Source organism: Salarias fasciatus, chromosome 10, assembly GCF_902148845.1.
Source record: "Salarias fasciatus chromosome 10, fSalaFa1.1, whole genome shotgun sequence".
NCBI lineage: Eukaryota > Metazoa > Chordata > Actinopteri > Blenniiformes > Blenniidae > Salarias > Salarias fasciatus.
The window spans coordinates 16353751-16375265 of NC_043754.1; the positions used below are offsets into that span (position 1 = coordinate 16353751).

General features: G+C 44.2%; 1 protein-coding gene across 3 annotated transcripts in view; it reads left to right on the plus strand.

Annotated features, from left to right (window-relative positions):
- The first annotated feature begins 781 nt into the window (after positions 1-781).
- Positions 782-21515, plus strand: part of nbeaa (neurobeachin a) — an 81166-nt gene continuing 60432 nt past the window's right edge. For 2 of the 3 annotated variants that reach the window (XM_030100832.1, XM_030100833.1), the window contains exon 1: positions 884-1195. In XM_030100832.1, the coding sequence (XP_029956692.1) occupies positions 884-1195 (312 nt within the window). Of the gene's footprint in view, positions 1196-21515 lie in introns of all 3 variants that reach the window. The other variant, XM_030100830.1, reaches the window with a different exon arrangement.

The window sequence follows — 21515 nt, forward strand, 5'->3', positions numbered from 1 at the left end:
GTGCTGCATGGAGAACTGAGCACATCATATCAGAGGAGATTGATGTCAGGAGAGCAATCCTGGGCTGCTTAATGAGAAAGCAAAGATACCAGGGTTGAACTTGGGACAGCAATAAGTAGGACAGATGGATGGCATCTTCTGAATATATAAACACGTTATGTCTGGAAACCAGACAGTCTAAACTGCATGAACTCTGCCTGGTCTGCACCCAAAATACACACATCAGTAGGAACCTGTTCATAATTTGAATCTTTTGAACTATTTTCAGCTCTTCTTTAGTTTTTTTCACTTCCACAGAGATTACTTATCAAAAATAAACGGCGGTGTCTTAAAGAAACAAAACAATCGCAGGCGGGTATTTGGTGGCGTGTGCTCTGTGTATGAACCCATGCATGCACGGCTCGGTGTTTATTCCGCTCCAGCGCCCTCCCAGAACGGCGTCCAGTGCGCATGCGCGGCCGAAGCGCGCTACCGCAGACAGGGGGCGTCAACATGGCGATGTCTCCTCCACGACCGCACTGACTGCAACCTGCCAATGAGGGAGAGAGAGAGAGAGAGAGAGAGAGAGAGGGAGAGAGCGAGGGAGAGAGGGGGGTAGAGAAGCGTAGGCTACCATTCTGTCAAGCCTCCATCCTTTTTTTTTCTAGCCCTATGAATCCCGACACATTTCCAGGAGGATAGGGTGAAATCTGAGGATTTTTAAAGCATCGCTTGTTTTTGTTTTTTTTTATTTTTTATTTATTTTTTTTTCTTCTTTTGTGGTGGTGGTTGCTGCTGCGCATTGGATGGTTTTTGTGCGGCAGCGGCAGCAGACGCCCGAGCTTGAAGAGCAGGTGTGAGAGACAGCGGCGACCGCTCCTCTCCTCCCTGTTTCCAAGGGGAAATGTCGAGCGAGAAGCCGGTTTCAGCACCACCGGGCTCCTCTTCCTCGCTCACGGACACGGACTCCCATCCTCCTCCGCCGGGCTCCTCCGCTCAGCAGCAGCAGCAGCAGCAGCAGGTCGCCGCGGGCGCTGGCTCCGGCTCCACCGGGGAAAGGATGGTGTCTGCAGCCGGCTCTATGGTTCTCCCCGCCGGGGTGATCAACCCCGCCGTTCCCATCAGGAATATTCAGATGAAATTCGCCGTGCTGGTGGGCCTGATCCAGGTCGGGGAGGTTAGCAACCGGGACATCGTGGAGACGGTGCTGAACCTGGTGAGTGTTGGAGCGGGACTGAACCACAGAATCACTGCGCCCGAACCCGCTATGTTTTATTTACGATGCCTGGCTCCCCCGGCCGTGTGGCTTTCTGGGGGAGATGATGTCATTTGCTTTGCTTGCTATGTTGCTTTCTCATGTATGTATTTTTTTTCAGCGTGTACTGAAACGAGGCTGCTTGTGGCAGAGAGAGAGAGGGGGGGGGGGGGTGAATTAATAAAAGCCGTATTATTGTGAAGCGCGGAGAGGCTGAATGGAGCATGTGACCCCACCAAAGCGTTGAGGCTAGTCTAATCACCAGCCATTGTTGACTAAATGACCCGCTTGCGGTGTAACGAGGAGAAGACGTTTCGGCTCGAAGTGTGCCGTGGTGGACACGCATTGAGGAGTCGGTGCAGGCGAATATTTTGACCCCGATGTGTGCGACTGGGTGATGCATAGACGGGTCGCGACAAACGGCGAGGGGCTGTAATGTGGCGCACAACAAGCGAGAGCCCCGACGGCGTAACGCTTGGTGTTTTTAAAGAGCGTGATCATGCAGGTATGCAGCCTCCAAAACACGCCGATCCAACAGCGGACACAAAGGCCGACTAGCATTAATGCTATCCATCCTTATGCGTGCGTGCATGAGCATGGGTTGAAATTATGCACAGGCCTATTGTTGGAGGCAGGGCCCCGGATCCTGTGCGCAGAGGAGTGATGTATAGGTGGCTTTGAAGCGGTTAGTGGTTTATATTACTGTGACTCGGAACAGGCCATTATTTATGGAGCAGATGTATACCACCACCGCCTCTCCTTTCATCCTTTACCCCCCCCCCCCCCCCCCCCTCCCCCCCTCTCCCCCCCTCTCCATCGGAGGCTGTGTCGGAGATGCTGGGCCTTCTCTACCCCTCCACAACACATCAGGGGATTTAATCCAGCTGGGGGGGTTTTGACATGACTGGTGTGTAGCCGTTACGAAACGGATGAGCAAAAAATGCACAGCCGACGTCGGTCCGCAGGAGCAGTGCTGTAGGAGGGTACAGGACTTGGTGTGCCGGCTGCCTCCTCTCCTCCGTGCAGCAGGCGATGGCGTGTGCTGCACCGCATTGTACTACATGCATCTGTCATGGATGGAAAAGGGGGGCTCTGATCATTATTGATTCGCATTTGGGCAGAAAGTGGAGCAATACAGGCACACTCATACATTTTAACCCGATTCCAGTGCGGAGCTTTCTGGGAGCTGATGATTTCAGTGTTTAGTGTTGCCAGTGGCCTATTTACTCTCTGGATGTGTGGAGCAGCAGGACAGCCTACAGTTGGACTAAACCATTCTCCTCTCAGCCATACTGGCTAGTCGTCCTGATTCAGGATGCCTCTCATCTCTCCATTGATTATTGGAACACAACATTGAGAGGGGAGCGGGGGTCTCCCTCCTGTCTTGTCTCCCTGTCCTACAACCCCTGGGTTACACGGGCCGGTAACCGTCCATCCTGCTCCTGTGGCCTCCTCCTCCTCCTCCTCCTCTCTGGTGGGACTGAGAGGACCGATGCTGCCTGCATAGACTGGCTTGGCAGGGCAGCGCCATGCATTTAAAAGCAGGTGGAGAGGGGTTGGGGGAAGAGTGGGGGAGGAGAAGAGAGAGTGGAGGAGGTGGTAGGATGCTGCAGTGGCTATGTGCTCAGAAATCACCAGCTGATGCAGCGGAAGAGGAAAGGACTCTGGATTGGTCCACATCAGATCAGTGAAAGCTCATCAGAGCATTCAACTGAAAAGCTCCCTCCACTGTTTTATGTAAATGCCCGCTTTTAGGCAAACGTGTTTATTTTTCAATGCTGATCTGATGCATTTACACACAATGACCTGACACCCTGACAAATTAAAGCAGTATGTGTTGGTCATACAAAGCTCGCTAAATCCTGAATTGAACAGTCAGTCCTGGTTGCAAGGCTGCCAATAGCTAAGCCTGTTAGGGAATTCTGTTGCCCAGCTCCTTAATTAAAAGAGTAGAAACAAAGAGGTGTGGAGGCAGGAAACCTCAGTGGTCATGCTGCTGGTACAATGAGTCCACTGTGACCCAAAAGCTGATCCATTATTCCAGTCAATGTGGGAGACCACAGCGGCCACATTCTCTGTCCACCCTGGCTGTATTGATCAGAGCCCACTGCGGCTTGGGTGAGCAGATGGCTGGTCGTTTGTATCAGGTATGCTCCCCTCTTCTATACAGTGCGTCTCTGGCCTCTGGCGAGTGATGATCTATAGAAAGAAAGAGAAGAAAAGAAGGAGATGGTGCTTGAAATCAACTCTGGTGGACAGAGGGCTGCATGATTATGCGTGTGTGTGTGTGTGTGTTTTTTTTTGTGTTAGAAATACAAATAAAGACACCAGTATAATTCATGCAGATATACTGTGTGTTTGTGTGTGTATGTGTGATGCTGGTGGCAAGGTGCTCTGCTATTATCACCACCAAGGCATCACTGTTGTCAAGGCAACACTGCTCTTTGACTGCCTGCATCCAGACGCTTGACCACCTGGTGTTGCTTTCCACTTCCGGTCCCAGCACACAGTCCTCCTCCTGAGTGTTTCTCTGTGTCTCGTACGCCTCCTTTTGTTTGTCTTGTACGCTAATGTTGCTCTGATTTGTGGATGGATACTGAGCACCAGCATCACCTTAAACAGCATTAAAGGATCAGAGGAGATGCTGACTAATTCAACCACTTTGCTCTGGTTTTATTTCTCCAGGGCCTTTTTTTTTTAAATGTCCCAATAAGTAAATAATTGTTCTATTGACTTTCCTGTAAGGGTTTATTTGAGTTGAGATCAGTTCATTGTATAAAAAAAATCCTGTATTTTTTTATTCCAGAGTGAACTCTACCTAAGAGCTACAGTAGATGTGTTTTATTTATCTGTGTTTTCGTTGCTTTCTCCCCTTTCTGCCAAAGTAGGGCATATAAATGTACATCAAGCTGACTGATATAGAAGTCACAGATCAGTAGCTCCCAGCCTGAGAGCCGAGGCCCTTTCAGGAGGCTGTTAGATAATTCTCAGAGGTCATGAGATGATTAACAGTGCAAGAGGAGCAGACAGATTTATTTATTTTTTCATATGTCCGGTCTTTTTTCTTGTGAACCGCTGAGTGGTTTTACAGTGTCAGGGCTCATATAGAACACAACAACCGTCTCTTTGACTGGCTAAGGCACATTCTGATTCTAATGCACAATAGTGTGGTCTCAGCTTCAGGATGTGGCACCACACTTACAGATGTCACTTTACAGGACAGGATAGTTAATGCCCCATTTCCAGGTGGTGTCGTTGCTTTGGGAGACATTTCTTTCTTTTTCTGTCACTGTACTGTTGCTCCTGTGGATTGAAACCTCACAATTTTGTCCAAATAATGGTCAGGCACTTGTCCTCCGAGGCGCTGGTTGTTTGCGTTGACACGCTGTGATTTTGGTTCCTGGGTGGGAGAGAGCAAGGCGAGAGATGGTGTTTGTTGACACGACAGCAGTTGACATGCAACTTATTTATCTGAACTTGAACGGTCAAATCTGCTTTTTTTTTTTTAACTGAGGAATCGAGACGTGTCTTTCGAATGCAACCACAGGCAGTGCTGTCAGTCCCTCTGTCTCAGTACTGCACCAGCTGTGCTTATTTATAGACAGCTTTATCTGCTTGTAATGCTTTTTTTGGGATCAAAACAGTGCGTTTGTCTGGCAGAGAGTACGATTGGTGACAGACTCTGTCTCACTACTGGTTCTCACGTCTGTACTTAGCTTTTGATTCTCTCGTGCACCGTCCACCTCGGTCAGATGCATCACTGTGCGGGAGCGTCGATACCCGTCCGAGCCGCTTTATGGTCCCAGCGGCCTGTTTGCAAACGTCTCATTATCCTTGTCCACGCAATCCACAGTCACCAAGGTCACCTGATGCTCCACAGCAAGCCCGGTCAAAGTCAGCACAACATAACTCTCACACTCACACACACACACTCAGATATTTGTGTGTTTACACTAAGCTCTTGTTGACAATCACTTGTATTTACTCACATTGCACCTATTAATATTCTCTGAATCACACTAGAAGGAATGAAAAGAAGGGAAGATAAATGAAGTTATCGTCACAAAAGGGAATATTTAGTGTTTTGTCACGGTGTGAAAATAACAAACAAACTGCACTTGCAGCTGACATGCTGATTTATGCCTCATAGACTTGAAAAGGAATACGTCTCCCATTTTCAAGCCCACGTTATGTGGCATGTTATTTTTTTCTCCCTCAGGCGGTTTGCAGCATCAGTACAAATTCAGTTTAATTGAGCTGTTTTTCAAGCTTGCCCCGTGGCTACAGGCTCAGGGCAAAGGCTAACTATTTCCCCGCAGCACTGTAATCTGCTTGCATGGCCATGCAGTGGGGGGAGAAACGAGGAAAAAAAAACAAAAAAAACAATGCGTCATCATGTGATTGCACAGCCATGCAAATGAGTGTCTTAACAAGCATCCCACTAATATATGTAAATATGCAAATAAACCGTATGTGGCCTTGCTGTCGTGTGCTGAAATTCACTTTAACATGAATATGATGCAACAGATGTTCCTTTGGCATAAGTATTTTGCCTTTTTTTTTGGAGTTGCACAATGGAAGGTATAATGTTCCAAGCAATCCTTGTTTCGCCATATTAGAGGATCCAAAAAATATCGAACATTCTGCTGTATTTTTCGAGTTATGATGGCTTAGCGTTAATTTTACTGACCCATACAGCTACAGTCGGAATGCAAGGTTCTCTCCCACAGGCCTTGCCGTCGATTTCTGAAACTAGCACCTTGTTTTCAGGAGAAAACAAACAAACATTGCAGCCTCCGTGCTGCTTTTCTTTATGTTTTACTCAATGAAGAACAAATGGCCTATTCTTGCATTTTAACGCTCCAGCGCCGTCATCGTGCTTTACACGATTCATCACATTCACTCATTCATAAACACAGTTATGCACACACTCACTTAACAATAGCAATGACTGCTGTACAAAGGGAGTCTTGTACTTGACCCCTGGTAACCCAAACCCGAACAAACTGACCCACGATGTTACTGCAGCCGATACGCTCACCTCGCAAAGCCCACTGTAACTGTAATGATGGATATTTATTTCTGAATCTGCATTATATAAGTTAACTGTAAACAGAAAAACAAAAAAATCAGTGACTCACTATAGCTGTAAGAATAAAGATAAACAAAATTACGTTATTTCAGTTCAGTCTCATCCAGTGTTGCATTTCAATACAAAGTCATTTTACTTCAGTATGATTTATTGCACAGATCCAGTGTTTAGTATGGTTTCAGTTACCCATCTTACTTATATTTTAGTAATAAATTAGAAAATCTTTTGGGTTTAAATGCCTCACCCCCTTTTTCGCTTGTGTTTAAAATTTGCATCGATAGCAGTATTTGTCTGATCCACTTCATTAAATCCCAAAAACAAGTTAATATTTGCAATTGTTTATGTAGTTGTATAATAAAATTGACAAACTTTACACTTACAAAAAAGAAAATCACTTGATGTTTGGCCTACTTTTTGTACTCCTACTTAATTTTTAATATTAAAGTGAAGTGAAACATAATGCACATGCCGTGGCGGCTAAAAGGCAAGAAAGGCTTCGGAGGAGACTTCAAACGTTAGCAGAGTCTCAGAAAGAGGACACACGTTCCGTTTGTCTTTTTGCGGTCTTCCTGCCAGATGATATTGGGGGATATTTTTGGGAAAGATTAGCTGACATAAAGCTGCAGAGGAGCTTAGTCAGTCTGCGCCCGAGGTCCACATCCAGTGAGCAGCGCTGGCTAACGGGGACAGCGGTGCTGGTCCTGACCCGAGGGACGCAAGTAGACGTGTTTATACTGGGTGACCTACACACAACACACACACACACGCACATGCGCGTGAGGCTGTATGAAGAGCTGGAGGACAGAGGGTGTGGCTTCTGCTGCAAGGTCGTGAATGACTTTGCGATCTATCACACAGCTGGGTTTTCCTGACCCCTGCATGAGCCGGAGAGCGAGACAGACGGTGTAAAAAGACGGGAGGAGAGAGGCGACGCGGGAAGGGTGGTTCACCAGGGTAGAGCAAGGCGGCGAGCTAAAAAGTGGAGAAATGATAATCAGAAGGACAGGGAGAGTTCTGGAGGGAATATTGAAAAGTCTGTGATTGTCATTCAGGTGCTCTTTTCTTCTCGAGTCGAGCGCAAGTCCGGCTGTAAGATGTTCCGTGGGGGTCTGATGAGTTCTGGCCCCCCTGCGGAGCCTCATCATGCCGTGGGTATCTCTGCCGTCCTCTCTCTCTCTCTCTGCTCTGAGCGATCGAGCAGTGGAACACTGTTCAGCATCCATTTGCCTGAGTAAAGCGAAAAGCACTAGCACAGTTTTCACACACATCTGTCAGGGATTCCTTGGCGTTCTGAGTGTTAATTGGCCGTTTTTCTTCATCAGTCACTTTCCAGGCTGTGTGATGAGTGTGTACTGCCATATTAGCATCGCTAGCATTCATCTTCCTCTAACGGTGGCAGACAAGACAAATGTAGAGACTTTCTCCTCATTGTGACAAAAAAAAAATTTAGGAAAATGAAAACACCCAATTAAAACAAGAAATGTCAAACGTTGTTGCTGCTAAATCCTCTTAGCAACAAGCTACCCTGTAATGATTTGCTCTGAATTCATGTTTTTAAAGTGTAATGCCGATTCCTCCTGGTTTCATTACCATTTGTGTTTCAGCATTTTGGACTGGAATTATAACCCGATTTGTGTCTCACTCTCACCGGCGTGATTTGTGTGCTCGTGTAAGAGGCATCCCGGCTAAACCGCTCACCTCTCCACGTTTGAAGCACCTCAGTTCTGCTTCGCTTCCCTAAATTCCTCCTCATCCTTCGTTAGCTGCTATTTCCAGATGCCGGATTTTCCAGAGCTAAGCCATGTAAGGTTTTTTTTTTGAGGGGGGGGGCGCCTTCTGGGAATGGTGAAAAAATAAAGTCCCCTCCTTGCTTAACAACACCTTTTGTTACGTCCCTGTCGCTTCCTCCATCTCTCATTCTTTATCTCCTCTAAGCACATCCATCCCGCTAACCCCTGGGTGTAATCTCGCCGCTCGCTCCCCGGCTCCCCCGGCCGGGCGAGGCGCCTCGCTGGATGAATGTGGATGATCTCCATTGTGTGGAGGTAATGGAGCTGTCTGCGGCGCCGTCCCTCTCTGCTTCATCTTCTCCGCCAGCTCTTCCTCCTTTGACTCATCTCTGTCACATTTTGAGCCCCAGAAAGTCCGGAGGCACGCTTTCTGTTGTCAACCATACGTCTGCCGACACCTCCTACCAGTAGTAGCTCGCTCGGCTTTTTTTTTTTTTTTTTTTCAAATGTGGATGTAGAGCTGAGGAGAAGGGCAGCAGGAGATGAGACGAAACCCCGAGATCCAGCTTTTCCTGTCACTGATGAAAGACAGTGAAAGAAATGAATGGTGGGACTAAGCAGTGCAGTACCTGGGAAGCTTCTAGCCGCCATCGTGCTTCTAGTGTGCGGCGTTATCTTGAATTTTAGGGATTTTTTTTTTTTTTTTGGCAAATAGCATAATCCCCATCAACCTTTAAAAAGACTAAAACTGCCACTGTAATTTATGTGACAGTGAGGCAGTTTTTATTTGTGGAGCAGAGTGAATCCGTAGCCTCCGTCTTGATTGAATTTACATTAAATCAGTGTCAAATTGTGTTAATTAGGTTTGTGCAGGATGAACCAGATATTTCTGGTTCGGTCAGTCCTTTTCTGGCATAATATCCCACTGTTCAGTTGTGCAGGCCGCTGAGCGATATAATATGTATCTCTCAGTCAAAAGGAAGTGAATCACGGAGTTCAAAGACGTGTCAGTCATGCAGCAGACACGCCGGCTTTAAAGTCATTTATAAATACAGAGAACCAGACCGGAGGAACATGATATTTCACCTGCACTGATCTAATATTCATGTCTTTTGTGCAGTTCCCTTCAGGGGTTTATCTCTAAAATGAATTAGAATAGTTTAAAGATTGTTCTTTGAAATTAAAGGCCTAAAATACCAAGAGGCTTGATAATAATTCAGAGAAAATGTGTAGAAAAATTGAATGAAAATGTCACTGGAAGCCAAAACAATGATTTGATCTTCAGCTTGTCTATTCAATGTACAGACTTCTTTTTCTTTGGTTAAACAGTTTAAATGCTGGTTAGGTTAATGATGGATTGTAGTGGTAATCGAAAGTCCTCCATTATCATATTTCACATGAACATATTCATTTATTTTCACAATCTATTAGTAGGTAACATCAAATTACATCTGCACAGCATCATTTTTGAAACTGAAAGCAGAATTCTGTCACTTATTTACTAATTTTGTGGACATGAACACGTCCTTTGTTTTGGTTTCAGTCTTAATAAGATCCTCACTTTTGAAGTTTCATATAATAAAGCCTTTGTGGCTCGCCTCTTAGAAGACGTTTGTCTTTGTCTTTTTTTTTTCCCCTCTGTGGTTCTTATTTCTATACACCATTGTGTCTGGCTGGGTTCATCCCATTGTGTCTGCCTCTTTTATGTTTTCTTCACCCCCCCCTCAAAATGTGCGTATTGTTTGTGCGACTGTAGTAGTGATGCGGAGGGGTGGGGAACACGTTCACTGTACGTCTGTGGATTTTGAGGATGAAACTCCGGCGCTGAGTCGTGCGCGATGAGTTTGTGCATCACTGCTTTTTTTTTTTGTTTGTCTGGCAGCAATGCAAATGTAGTAATCTTCAAATTATAACAGGCGGCTTTGTTTGAGTTACCTGATGTTTGTGCGCCGGCGGTGGGTGCGTGTGCCCCCAATATCCTGGAGAGCTGATGAATGAGTGTCTCCGCAAACCCTTTTGCTTTAGTCTTCCGGTATCTTCATCTGTTCAACTCCGGCGCACGTTCGCGTGCGCGCACGCACAAAAATAAACACTGCTCTCTTCCTTCTTGTAGCCCACATCATTGCCTGGCAGGGGTGATTTTATATTCATGCTGGCCTACTTTGCTCGGCTCCCTCGGCTCCACACACACACACACACACACACACACACACACACACCTGTGCCACTGGAAGTATAGCTAACCGTGTAGCTATTCATCATGCTGCATTCCGCAGTGGCTGAGGGTTGATCATAACCAACTTTGGAGTGTGTGTATGTGTGTGTGTGTAACTTCACCGCTCCACGTTAGACATCCAGCATCTCCCAGCTCTTTTCCTGAATCCCCTGCAGCCTGAAAAAAACAGTGTCAGTAGTTGTAACAAGTCATTTAACACCACATTAGTCTGGTCTGTAGATTCGCGCTCTGCATCAGGCCAAAACATTTTCTACTTTTGCTTCTTGGTCGCCTCCATCTGTGAGCTGCACAAAGTATCAGGACTGCATGTTCCCCGCGTGCATTAGACTCTTTAACTAGTCGCTGCAGATGAGAATCCCAGAAAGATCCCATCTAATAAATCCACTCAGTAATGATGGAGGGCTGTCGATGAAAGGGAGGGGTAACTTTTTTTTTTTTTTTTAAAAGCGTCATTCTGCTGCACAGCTTGATACGAAAAAAAAAAAGGACCTTGGTAGAGAGGCAGGCAGCAACACAATATGTCTTTTATTTTGTAATTTCTTTCTTGTGGATGTGATGCAGCGGCTCAGAGTGGACAGACACGCCGGGGGCTTCCATGACTCTTCACAAAGGCGCTAATTTAAGCGGACGTGTTTATTCGAATGCTAACGTTTACCACTTTGCACCAAACTCAAAGTACAGCGAAAAAACTTGCTCGAAGTATTTGGCAGTAAAATGAAGCAATGCACAAAGCAAAGTTTTAATTAAGGGATCACAAAATATTAAAATTTATCCCGAGGGGATCATGAATAAGTGTGGCGTGGAAAATCATTAGAATATTGTAATGGTTTTTACTCAGAACTGGAGAAAAGATGGCCACCGACGGCTTCAGATCCAGTCAATCTGTGTGAAACATGGTTAAAAGACATGTGCAGGAAAATGTTAGGAGACTCGCGGCTGTAGCATCACCTGCAGCTTAAATGAGGTGACGGATTAACATCATTAACAAGTCATGGTTTACTGTAGTTCATAATCATATTGCTCTGTGTTGAGACTTGACTGGTTTTTAAAACCTTTTTTTAGTGCAAGATGTCTACTATTTCGGTCTAAATGAGAAGTAAAAGAACATTTGTCATTTGCTTTGTCAGAAACAAAAGTCAGAGCCACGGTGAACAACAAAGTAAAAATTAACCGGCCGAATATGTTTCAGCTCGTGTCTAAAAAAAAAAAAAAAAACGAAAAGGAGAAATTTAACTCTATTAACTGGCTGGTGCAGAGTGACATTAAACCTCCTTCTCGGAGATTGAGTTCATTTTGTAATTTGTAATTTTTGTGAGTCTTTTCTCCTTTTTGATTGATTCAATTCCACTAAAAAGCTTCAATCAGAATCTGGGGATTTGGAAAAGTTCTTGTAAAGATAATTATAGAGCATTCTTTCTTTCAGTGTGTGGTCTTTCATTTAAAGAAAGACTCTGAAAATGTTTTAAAATATTGTGTTATTCTTTTACAGCGCTAATTCATAAGTTACCGTGCAGGAAGTGGGTCGAACTATAATCAACCATTACATCATCTGGACTTTTTTTCCCCTCCCGCTTCCAGTGATATGGATATCTCGTAACACCGTGCCAGGGTTGAGCCTCACACCTTCTACAAACACTTTCACACTCGGAAACTGTGGAAGCGAGCGGCGGAGGGAGAGTTTTCACAGCCGATACCTGGCTGCGGCGGTGACTCACCGCTTCCTCAATCCTCCACAAGCCCCAAACATGGCCGCCCTGCTCCTGGCTGCCGGGAAACATTTCTTGTGGATGATATAAAAGTATAGTGTAATTTTCTGCTTAAGGTTTGGATCCGAAAGGGTTTCAGTGTGATTATTCCTTGTGAAATTCTTTGATTCGTCTGCCTTTTCCACCGTCACCTCATCCATTGGTCTTCTCTGAGGTCTTTGCCTTCCTGGCGCTTTGTCCAACACACCCTCTATCTCTCCTCAGCACATGTCCAAAAACCACCGCGGTTTATCTCTGAATTGCCGGGCCGTCGCCGTCCCTCTGATCTGTTCAGTCTTAATCCCGTCCATCCGGGTCCCTCCCAGTGGCGATCTGAGCGTCTTCATGTCTGCCACCTCCAGTTCTGCCTCCTGTCTGTCAGACGCTTCAGGTCTCACTCTTGACTCATAAACCTTTTCCAAATCGGTGAGTGTTAATCAGATTACTTTGTTATGGATCACACACACATTATATGGGTATAAGTTGTAGACAAAATCATGTTGTTGCCTGGACTCACCCTTTATGTTGATATATTTAATATTCACCCCACAAGGTAATATATTTGTCTGATTGTCTGTGTTGATTTTTTTTTTTTTAAGTCACTCACTGTTATTCCTCCTCCTGACATTATTTTTTTTGGGGACATTCATTTTCTTTTAATCTTTATCTTTCAATCCTTTCATTCTTTGTCCGGTATGTGTTTATTTTCTTTTACGAGTGTCTGGCCTTCTCTGGGAGAGAGAGAGAGAGAGAGAGAGAGAGAGAGTGCATGCTGGCGTCGCACTGTGATATTTGAGAATGGATTTTTGTGTTGATATGACCTTTTGATAGGAAATTGTTTTCTTTTTTTTTTTTTGCGAGTGAATTTGACATTTGACATAATCATCTGGGGAGACTACATTTCTTTTCAGACAACTACCTTGATAACACTGTGCTTTTAAACCGTATGCATGTTAGATAATACTAGATGTACTTTTATGTAAACACCGCCTCAGTGAACCTGAGTGATCCACTGCACTTTTATTTGCTGATAGGAAATAAAGAGCAAACATGCCGTTTTAAATGAGCTGTATTTTCGACCTTATCTTACTTTTATAGTCATTCAAAATTGAACTCATTAAAGTCACTTGACACATACTTGTGTCCATTATTTCACTGATAGCTGAATGAAAATAACCCTCCAGGTTCATGTTTGATTATTCCATCATTATAAAAATTCAGATTTAAAGTATTTATATGTTAAATCTGTATGCAAATAGATGGGAGAAGCCACTGTGAAAAGATAGTTTGTGTAATTACATCGCATTGGACGAAACACAGGGAGATTTGAGTCTCAGTTGATCAACACCAAAGCAAACTTCAGAGGCTTCTGGGTTTTCACTTCCAAAGTGAGAGCTTCTGACGGCTGTTACTGCTGTGACTACTTCACTTCAAACAATGTGAGCTTCAAATAGTGTCTCTTCACCGCTGTCCAGTGTGCAGGACGAGTCTGAAGTGAAGCTGATGTCGAGACAGAGAAGCACTTGAAGTTGGTGCAGATTTTTAGACCAATCCTTTTAATAAAGTATAGTTTTTTTTTTCAAGTGATCTAAAAAGAAAAAAAGTTAGTTTCTTGAGCTTGTGTGACTTTCATTTGAGCTGTGTTTAATTTTTATTGCATACCGTACACGAACATAAAGTACAGCATGCCCTGCTAAACACGCAGCCCTGTTTTGTGCGTGCGTGCGTGTGTGTGCGTGTGTGTCATTCCCGATCCTGTCTTATGATGATGGATTACTGGGACTCGTTGGAGCTGCTTGCTGCCTCTCTTATCCTCCATCAACCGTGGCTCAGTGGAACACTGCTCTCCATTGTTTGTGCGGATGGCGAACACGCACACGGGCCGTGGGCGCGCACGTGCGCGTCGTGAGCACTGACACACACGCATGCACACATCCTATCTGCCGCGGCGCATACACTCCGCTAAAACAAACAAACAGATTAGTGATCCTGAATTGCCAGCAGCTTGGTCTGACTCAGGTCTGCGGGGCTTATCTGGTGACCTTTGAACTTAACATCAGCCAGTCTACACCTGCCTGGTCGCGCAGACACACGCCCGGCTGCATTCGATGAAAACTGCCCCCGTCATTCATAACCGGGTGTCACACAGCCAGGAGTTAAGATGTTTAACTGGAGCTGTAACGACCAGAATTTCACATTGAGATTATTGTGAATATTATTACGAGTTTCAGAAAAAATACTCAGAGTTTACCAAATGAGCAGTTTGTTATCGTTCGTATGAAACGTTCTCTCATATTTTCCAGTTTTAACTAGTTTTCTCTCTCTGTTGAGCTCACCGGGGTGTAAGCACCATGCAGGATGCCCCGCAGGGCTTCTGCTCCTCAGGTCGTCTTTGAAATGAGCACATTTGAGTCAGATCAGGAGGCAAGGCGTCGAGGCTTCGTTCAATTGCAGGATCTCAGCATTGAGTGTTTCCTCCGACGCGACACGCTATGACGCCTTTATTTTCCGTCCGAAGGAAACTGAACGGGCGGCAGAGGAGCTGTAGTGTGAGGAGGAAAAAAACAATCTGAATCACTCAAGCACCGTCCTCTCTACACTCAAACTCCTCTCTGCTCTCCGTGTCCAGCAAGTTTTTTTTTTCTTTTCCTCATCATTTACCTCTCAATCACCGCCTCTTCATGACGCTACTTTTCTCGCCACCTCTCTCCTTTCTTTTCTCTCTGTGAGCGACGCCACTTAAGACGTTTTCTCTCGTCCTCCTCTCCTTCACGTCCTTTCGTCCCCTGGTGGGACTGGGTCCTTCTTGGTGATAAATCTCAAGGTTTCAACACATAAATCACAATTGTTTTGTGTTGTCATAACGCCCAGGCTCCTTCCCGGGAACATGTTCTTTCACCCTGCAGGTTTGAGTTGGGGTGTAGTGGTTAGCACTGCCATTGGTATCCTAGTTTAATTTCACACTTCAGAAATATGCATTTCAGGTTAATTGGCGAGTTTGTGAGGTTTTCTGTTTAGAGATTCTTCCCTTTCTAGAAGCCTGAAACTCTTAGTTATACATAGCAGTATATAAGACAGTTTGATGGTTGTTGAATTATCAAAAATCCATTATGTTAAATACTTTGGTGGAGCTCCTGGGGTATTTCTGTACTGTGCTTTCCACTCGGCTATCAGTGCTGTCAGAATTGAACACAAAAAAAAAGCTCCTTTGTCTGACTTTCAGCATATTTTTGCTTGCGCTCATTTCCGACGACCAAACTAACAGCAGATCAAAGTGGATCAAGTTGGCTGTAGCTCGGAAAGTGTCGCATGGAGAACGATGCAAATTTATTCATGAGAAAGAGCAGCGGTTTGTTATTTTAGCTGAGAGGCATGGCCCTACGCGCCACCTCAGCCCTGTCAGTCTCGGGCGCATGCATTCATTCGCTAAATTTTCATGAAGAATTATTATACGCAGATAATAGACATATAATTTCAAAATAAGCATGCACTTCCTTTTCATTCGCTCTGAAAACGTGGCGACGATGTGGAAATAAGGCACTGGCTGCATGTTTGAGTTTATTAGAAAACAGTGGAACTAAAATAGACCTTATTAGAATAAATAAATAAATAAATAAAACAGCAACAATGTAGAACCAAACCAAAACTTGGGACAGTTGAAGTCGTGTCCCCAGAAATGAGGATTTATATGCAGATGTTTTAATAGTTGTTGATCTAGTCTGTAAAGGGGAAAGCTTTGTAAACATTGCTCGTGATAGTCTGTTGTGTGTGTGTGTGTGTGTGTGTGTGTAAAAGGGACTTCTGGTAAATGGTGGGACAAAGAAGAAAAAATGTTTTTTGTTTGTTACCCAATAGCATGTGACAAGGCTTATTGCTAGATCCGTTACTAAGCCTCTTTGGCCAATCAGGTGGCAGACATTTTAAACTGCTGTTGGATGAAGTCAGCTTTGTGATCACTTGGCTGCGGTCCTCAGTCTCTACAGTGTGTATGTACGTGCACGTGTTCCTGACCTGAATTTTTATTCATTTTTTTTTCCTCCCTGAGAAAATCAGCCATAAACAGTTTAATTTTTTCTTCTTCCTCCTCTTTTTTTTTTTTTTTTTTAAAGCTGCAGTGGCTACAAACAGCAATCCTCCCTCAACTTTTCATCTCTGTTACATTTTGCCGTCTCGGACATTCAGTCCTTGAAAATACTGGTGGTATTAATACAGCAATCAGTGCAGTTTGCAGCTTCAGCTGTTCTTCAATGAAACTTGCAGCCTTAGCAGAGGATTTCCTCGCTCGCCGCTCGCTCGCCGCTGGTGTATCTGTCAGCGCGGAGAGCAGGAGCTGTCCGTTGTGCTGAAAAGAGTTTGCTGTATTTGTCAGTCTTCTCTGTTAATCTGTCACTTCTCTCTGCTTTCTCGAGCAAACATTTGCACCTTCGCCGTTACTGTGCATTTCCCGTCGGCCCTGTTTACAGCGTCTGACGTCACCTACTTTGCTGCCCCCACTCTCTCCTTGATCTCTTCCATTCTCTGCTGCTTTGCTTTTCTTCTCTGCTCTTTTTGAAGCCTCCTTTCCTTCCATTCAGGCAAACAGATTTTTTTTTTTTTTTTAATGCCAGTCATATGCTAATAAATTTAGCCTCATTATTGCATTATTTTAGGATGATTCTTTGCATCAATGCAGCGCCCTGACTCCATCCCCCCCTCTTGTCTCTTTTTGGTGTTTACTCATGCTGTCATTCATGTGAATCGCTGCTGCTGCTGCCCCTGAGAGCATGTATGATTGTGTTAGTGATGAACCGAGCGAGTGCGAATGACTAAGACCTACAGGACTCTTTGCAATGAATTGTTTAAAAGGCTTTTGCCCTTTGAATGCTGAGTTTCAGCATGTGTGTGTGTGTGTCTGTGTGTGTATTTTTTGGCTGACTCTGTCAAGTGTGCGCGCGAGTGTGTGTGTCTGTGTGTGCACTTCTCAAGCCGTGCGCACAGTGTGTTTTAAGTTCGCTCTTGACAAGGCTTGAGTCAGATGTTGGAGGCGTAAAAAGGCACAGTGAACTGGTCGGCGCTGAACTGGAGACTTTCTGCAGGCTTGCCATAAAGACAGATCTCAGCAGGTATTACTGTCTTATCTTTCCCGCTTTTCACACCTCTTTCATCCAGCTCCCTCTCCTTGGTTTCTGGCAGCTTTAATAGGAACTGACAACCCAATACATGGGAACGCTCAATAGCATCGCTCTTCTTTTTGATGTATTTACAGACGCATGCATGTTCATAGTTTCTCTTGCGCCCAAGGTGCCGGGCTCCTGGCACTGAGAACACAAACGTCGGTGTTTCGCTTTTTAACTGAAGGGCTTGCGCTCATTGCTTGTGAATTGGATGTAGCATTTGCTTGATTGGATATTACCACCTTTCCCACTCGGTGCCCTTGACGGTATCGCACCGGCTCGTTGGAAATGAGCCCTCTCGTGCCCGTAGGACACAGTGTTTCTGCATACGCTGCCTTTTCCAAATGAAGCCGTGAAACACTTGGAAGGACTGAACAGCTCTTTTTTTTTTTTTTTCCTTCGCTATTCTCTGTGCATTAATGTGACACACAGATATTCCCGCCACCTTTTGTTCTGTCTGTTGCTATCTTCAGACACATTTGGCTCACACCATGTGATAAACAATTTTCTTTGGGGACGCTGTAAAGTCAAAAACCGTTTTCCAAAAGAACAGCAGATAAGCGCTCTAAATGAAACCTCCAGCCCGGCTTGTTTTGTAGTGTTTCCTCTGTACGGGCCCTGTGATTGGATGGCTCATGACTGAGAGAGAAGCGAGAGGGATGAGCACGGCGTTGATGTCAGAGAGGGAAGTGTGGCTGCTGCATGGAGCTGCTTCATGTGGCTGACGTATCAGCTTGTAATGATCTGCCATCTGCACTCTCCTGCTGGGAAAATGCAGTGTGTGTGTGTGTATTTATAAAAAAAAAAAGAAAAGTGCATAGTGTGTGGCTTGTTCTAGTTTCTGTTGCCTTTCTGCATGTTTTCTTCTCCTCTGTTGGTGGCTTACAAATGCTAGTATCAGTGTAGTGTATGGGGGAAGATGAAAGGAGGCGCTACACAGGCCCATTAGTCTCAGTCCAATCATTTAGAGTGGTCCGCTGAAGATCCGTCAGTTACACTTAAAATGAAACCCCAGGACGGGGCGATACACATTACCTGAACTGTGCTGTAATTATTTTTCCCTCTAAAAAGAAAGAAAAAAAAAAGAAAAGAAAATCCCATTTAGAAAGTAAGAGCAAGGTGGCTCCAGCAGGTTGATGCAGTCTGGCAGAGCTTTAAGGCAAATGCCATTTTCGATATGCTAACAGTGACAAAAATACACCGATGTCCACTTGATATTTTTCCACTATGTCCTCCTACGACTGATTTCTCCCCTTTATCAGTCACGATCAACATCTGAATGTAATGTTTCCTCCACTTCGCCAATTAGGATGATTTAAAGAAAAATGAACGGTCATTAAATCTTTTATATCAAGACAATCAGACAGTTCATGAATGGATATTGCTGCTGCTACACAGACTACTTTTTAACATAATCATCACATTATGCTGTGAACAGTTATCCCTACAACACACCGCAGTAGCATGTATTGTTTGAAATGTTTTAGCATAATAATTCTTCACAATATAAAGAAAAAAAAATCACATTTTATCTTTTTTTTGGTTTGGCAGCAATAGAAAAACATCATATTGGGCTTTTTTAAACCTTTTTTCTTAATGGATTTATGCACAACCAAGATGAGAGCAACATTGAATAGATCCATTTTATTCTAGTTATCCACTCTGCTGAAATTACAGCCTTTCAACCTTTCCATTTTTGCTGATAATATTCAGTTAAGGATGGGAACTATTCGGTCAAGTATACCTTTGAGCCACACTTCATCACTTGCTGAGGGAACTTCTGTTGTATATAAAAAAATACAGTATTTTTTCAGCTGCTGTTTCAGAGCGAGTCATCGTCTCACAGACCTGGCGGGTTATCGTCCTCGATGGCCCAAAACCCGGGTCTCCACGCTCGAGTCGAGACTTAACCTGATGCGTCGCCGTATTCAAATGTCACATCTCTTAAAGTCATCTCCTCAGTGAAGAGGATTTCTTTTTTTTTTCTCGTGGAGTTCAGTCGACAACTGTGACAAATTCATAGCAATCATTTCCATTAGTATTCATGCATTTGTGCGCAGTGGTGCTGGGTAATGATAAAGCTCTTCACTTGCAATTTGTCCCATGATTTTCTGCGACAAACTTCCGAAAAAATAACGAGGATTGTCGATTTAAAGAAGAAATAAAACTTTCTTTTTTTTTTTTTTTGCCACTACCACGCCAGTAATGTTTTATTTACCGTCCAAAACCACAATAATGATGTTGGACAGGTCTGAGTTTAAGTCTGTTTTGGTTTTTCTTCCTTGGAAATGGCTCTGAAAAAGCAGTGGGGATGTGTTCTATTTGGGCCCTGATGCTACTTCATCAAGCAGGGTGAGTCTGCGACCTGGGCTCAAATCAAAGAGAAAACGCTGTGTTCGTCTTTGTCCAACTGGTTGTGATTTTCACCACGTTGATATCGCCACTGTGGAAACAGAACATGGCGATATAAACAGAGGTCGAGACGCGGCATCCGTGACTTGCCGATAAATCCCTCCATGGATCAGTGGAAGCTCTGTTGTCTTTTCAACACAATCTACTCGTTCCTTGGTTTGTTTCGATGACACGACGCAGGCAGGCCAGCATTTCCTGCGTCCGCACTTCGCTCAGCTGTTCACGTATCCAATAAGGAGGGTTAATAACGTGGAGCTGTTTCTGTGTGAAATCTGCTTTTCACCAAAGCTCCCAGCAGAGTTCTGCCTCACAACAGCCTGGAAACGTCTCAGATGTGATTCGCAGACACCTGACTGAGGCGGTCAGACAGCTGAGCGCAACAGTCATCCTGTGGAGGGGTTGACAAGGTGCTGGAGCTGCACATTGCTGTTAAGAAGATGCTCAAAGGTTTTAAAAGCTGCTGCTGTAAAGTCTGCTACATATAAAAACATACATGTCCTACATACAACTGAGGGGCCGTTGCACATTTCACCCAAAATAGTCACTTTTTACATCTTTATAAAGATTTTCCTGCCAAAACGAATTTGTGTCATCGTCTCAATTTAATGTTTTTTTTTCCTTCTGTTTTTAAAATGGCAGACACAACATGTGTGCCTGGATGCTTCTCTTGAAATAGCCGCCCAGGTCATGGAGCGGCCTTCCGAGCTGGTACTGGCCTGAACCAGTGTGGATTTATGTAATCGCTGGTGTATTTTTGCAAGTCTCTGATGTGTGTGTGTGTGTGTGGAAAGTATTTCTCTCCTCAGAGTTGCGCTGTGATTTCTGTAGTGTTCTTCACTTCTCTCTCGAGCTTCCTCCTTAACGTCTCAAATGAAAGCCTCACACTTAGCAGCTCCGATGCAGTCCATTCACTCAACACTGATAATGTTTATTTTGTTCCATCGTGTGTGTGTGAGAATGAGCGAGTGTGTGCGGGGGTCTGCTGACTGTGATTATGACGTTTTTCGCTCTGAATAGAGTTTTATGTGTGTGTGGGGGGGGTTTGTCCCATCTGCCATCTGTGCACATGCTGGTACAAGGACCCCTGGGAAATGCAGTCCAGGGGGCGATTGCCTCCAGCGTCTGTGTCTGGAGGCGACTGCCAGTCATTATTGATCTTTTTTTTTTTTTTTTTAATCCTTTAGTTTTGAAAAAAAAAAAATCTATATTTTTGTTACAACCTCTTTCCACAAACACTCTCCAAAAGCTCCAGAACAACTCATATTTGATCATGATTCGTTTGTTTTGCTGCTATTTTTAGGATTCCTACATGATTTGGATCATTTTCAAGTCTTTGTCAGGCGGCATTCACATTTCCTCCTGCGTCTCAGTGTGCAGTGAATATTTTAGCAGGAATAAGAGGGAAGTGTATCCAATTTAGAGGGTTTCCTTGTTAGAAATGACCAAGTTTGTGTGAGTTTACTACATATTTTAATGACATGCATATTTATACACACTTTGAATCTTTAAATATTTATTCGCAATCTGGCATTGATGTTCAGTTCATTTGCCTCATAAAGAATTAAAGCATTCATTCATTCTGTCACCAAAATAGAAACAATTTAAATTTTTAACAATGAAAAAACAAAGGAAGCCTGTGAAGACGATGCACTCACACTAACTGTCTGGAGTTTCACAATGGAGCGGCTGTAATAATAATCTTTATGAGTAATCAGGTACGGAGTTAGTGTTTAATATTCTGTGAAAGTGACATCCATAAATGAGCTTAAGTCTCGCTGTGACTTTTACTATCGCTGTACGATTCAGCTGTACTTTCACGCTTTCTTTAAAGTCCATGAGCTCAACTTAAAGCTGTGGGGGAAAAAAAAAAAAAGCAAGATGTAAAGGAGATTTATCCCCTGAATCTGAGCAGG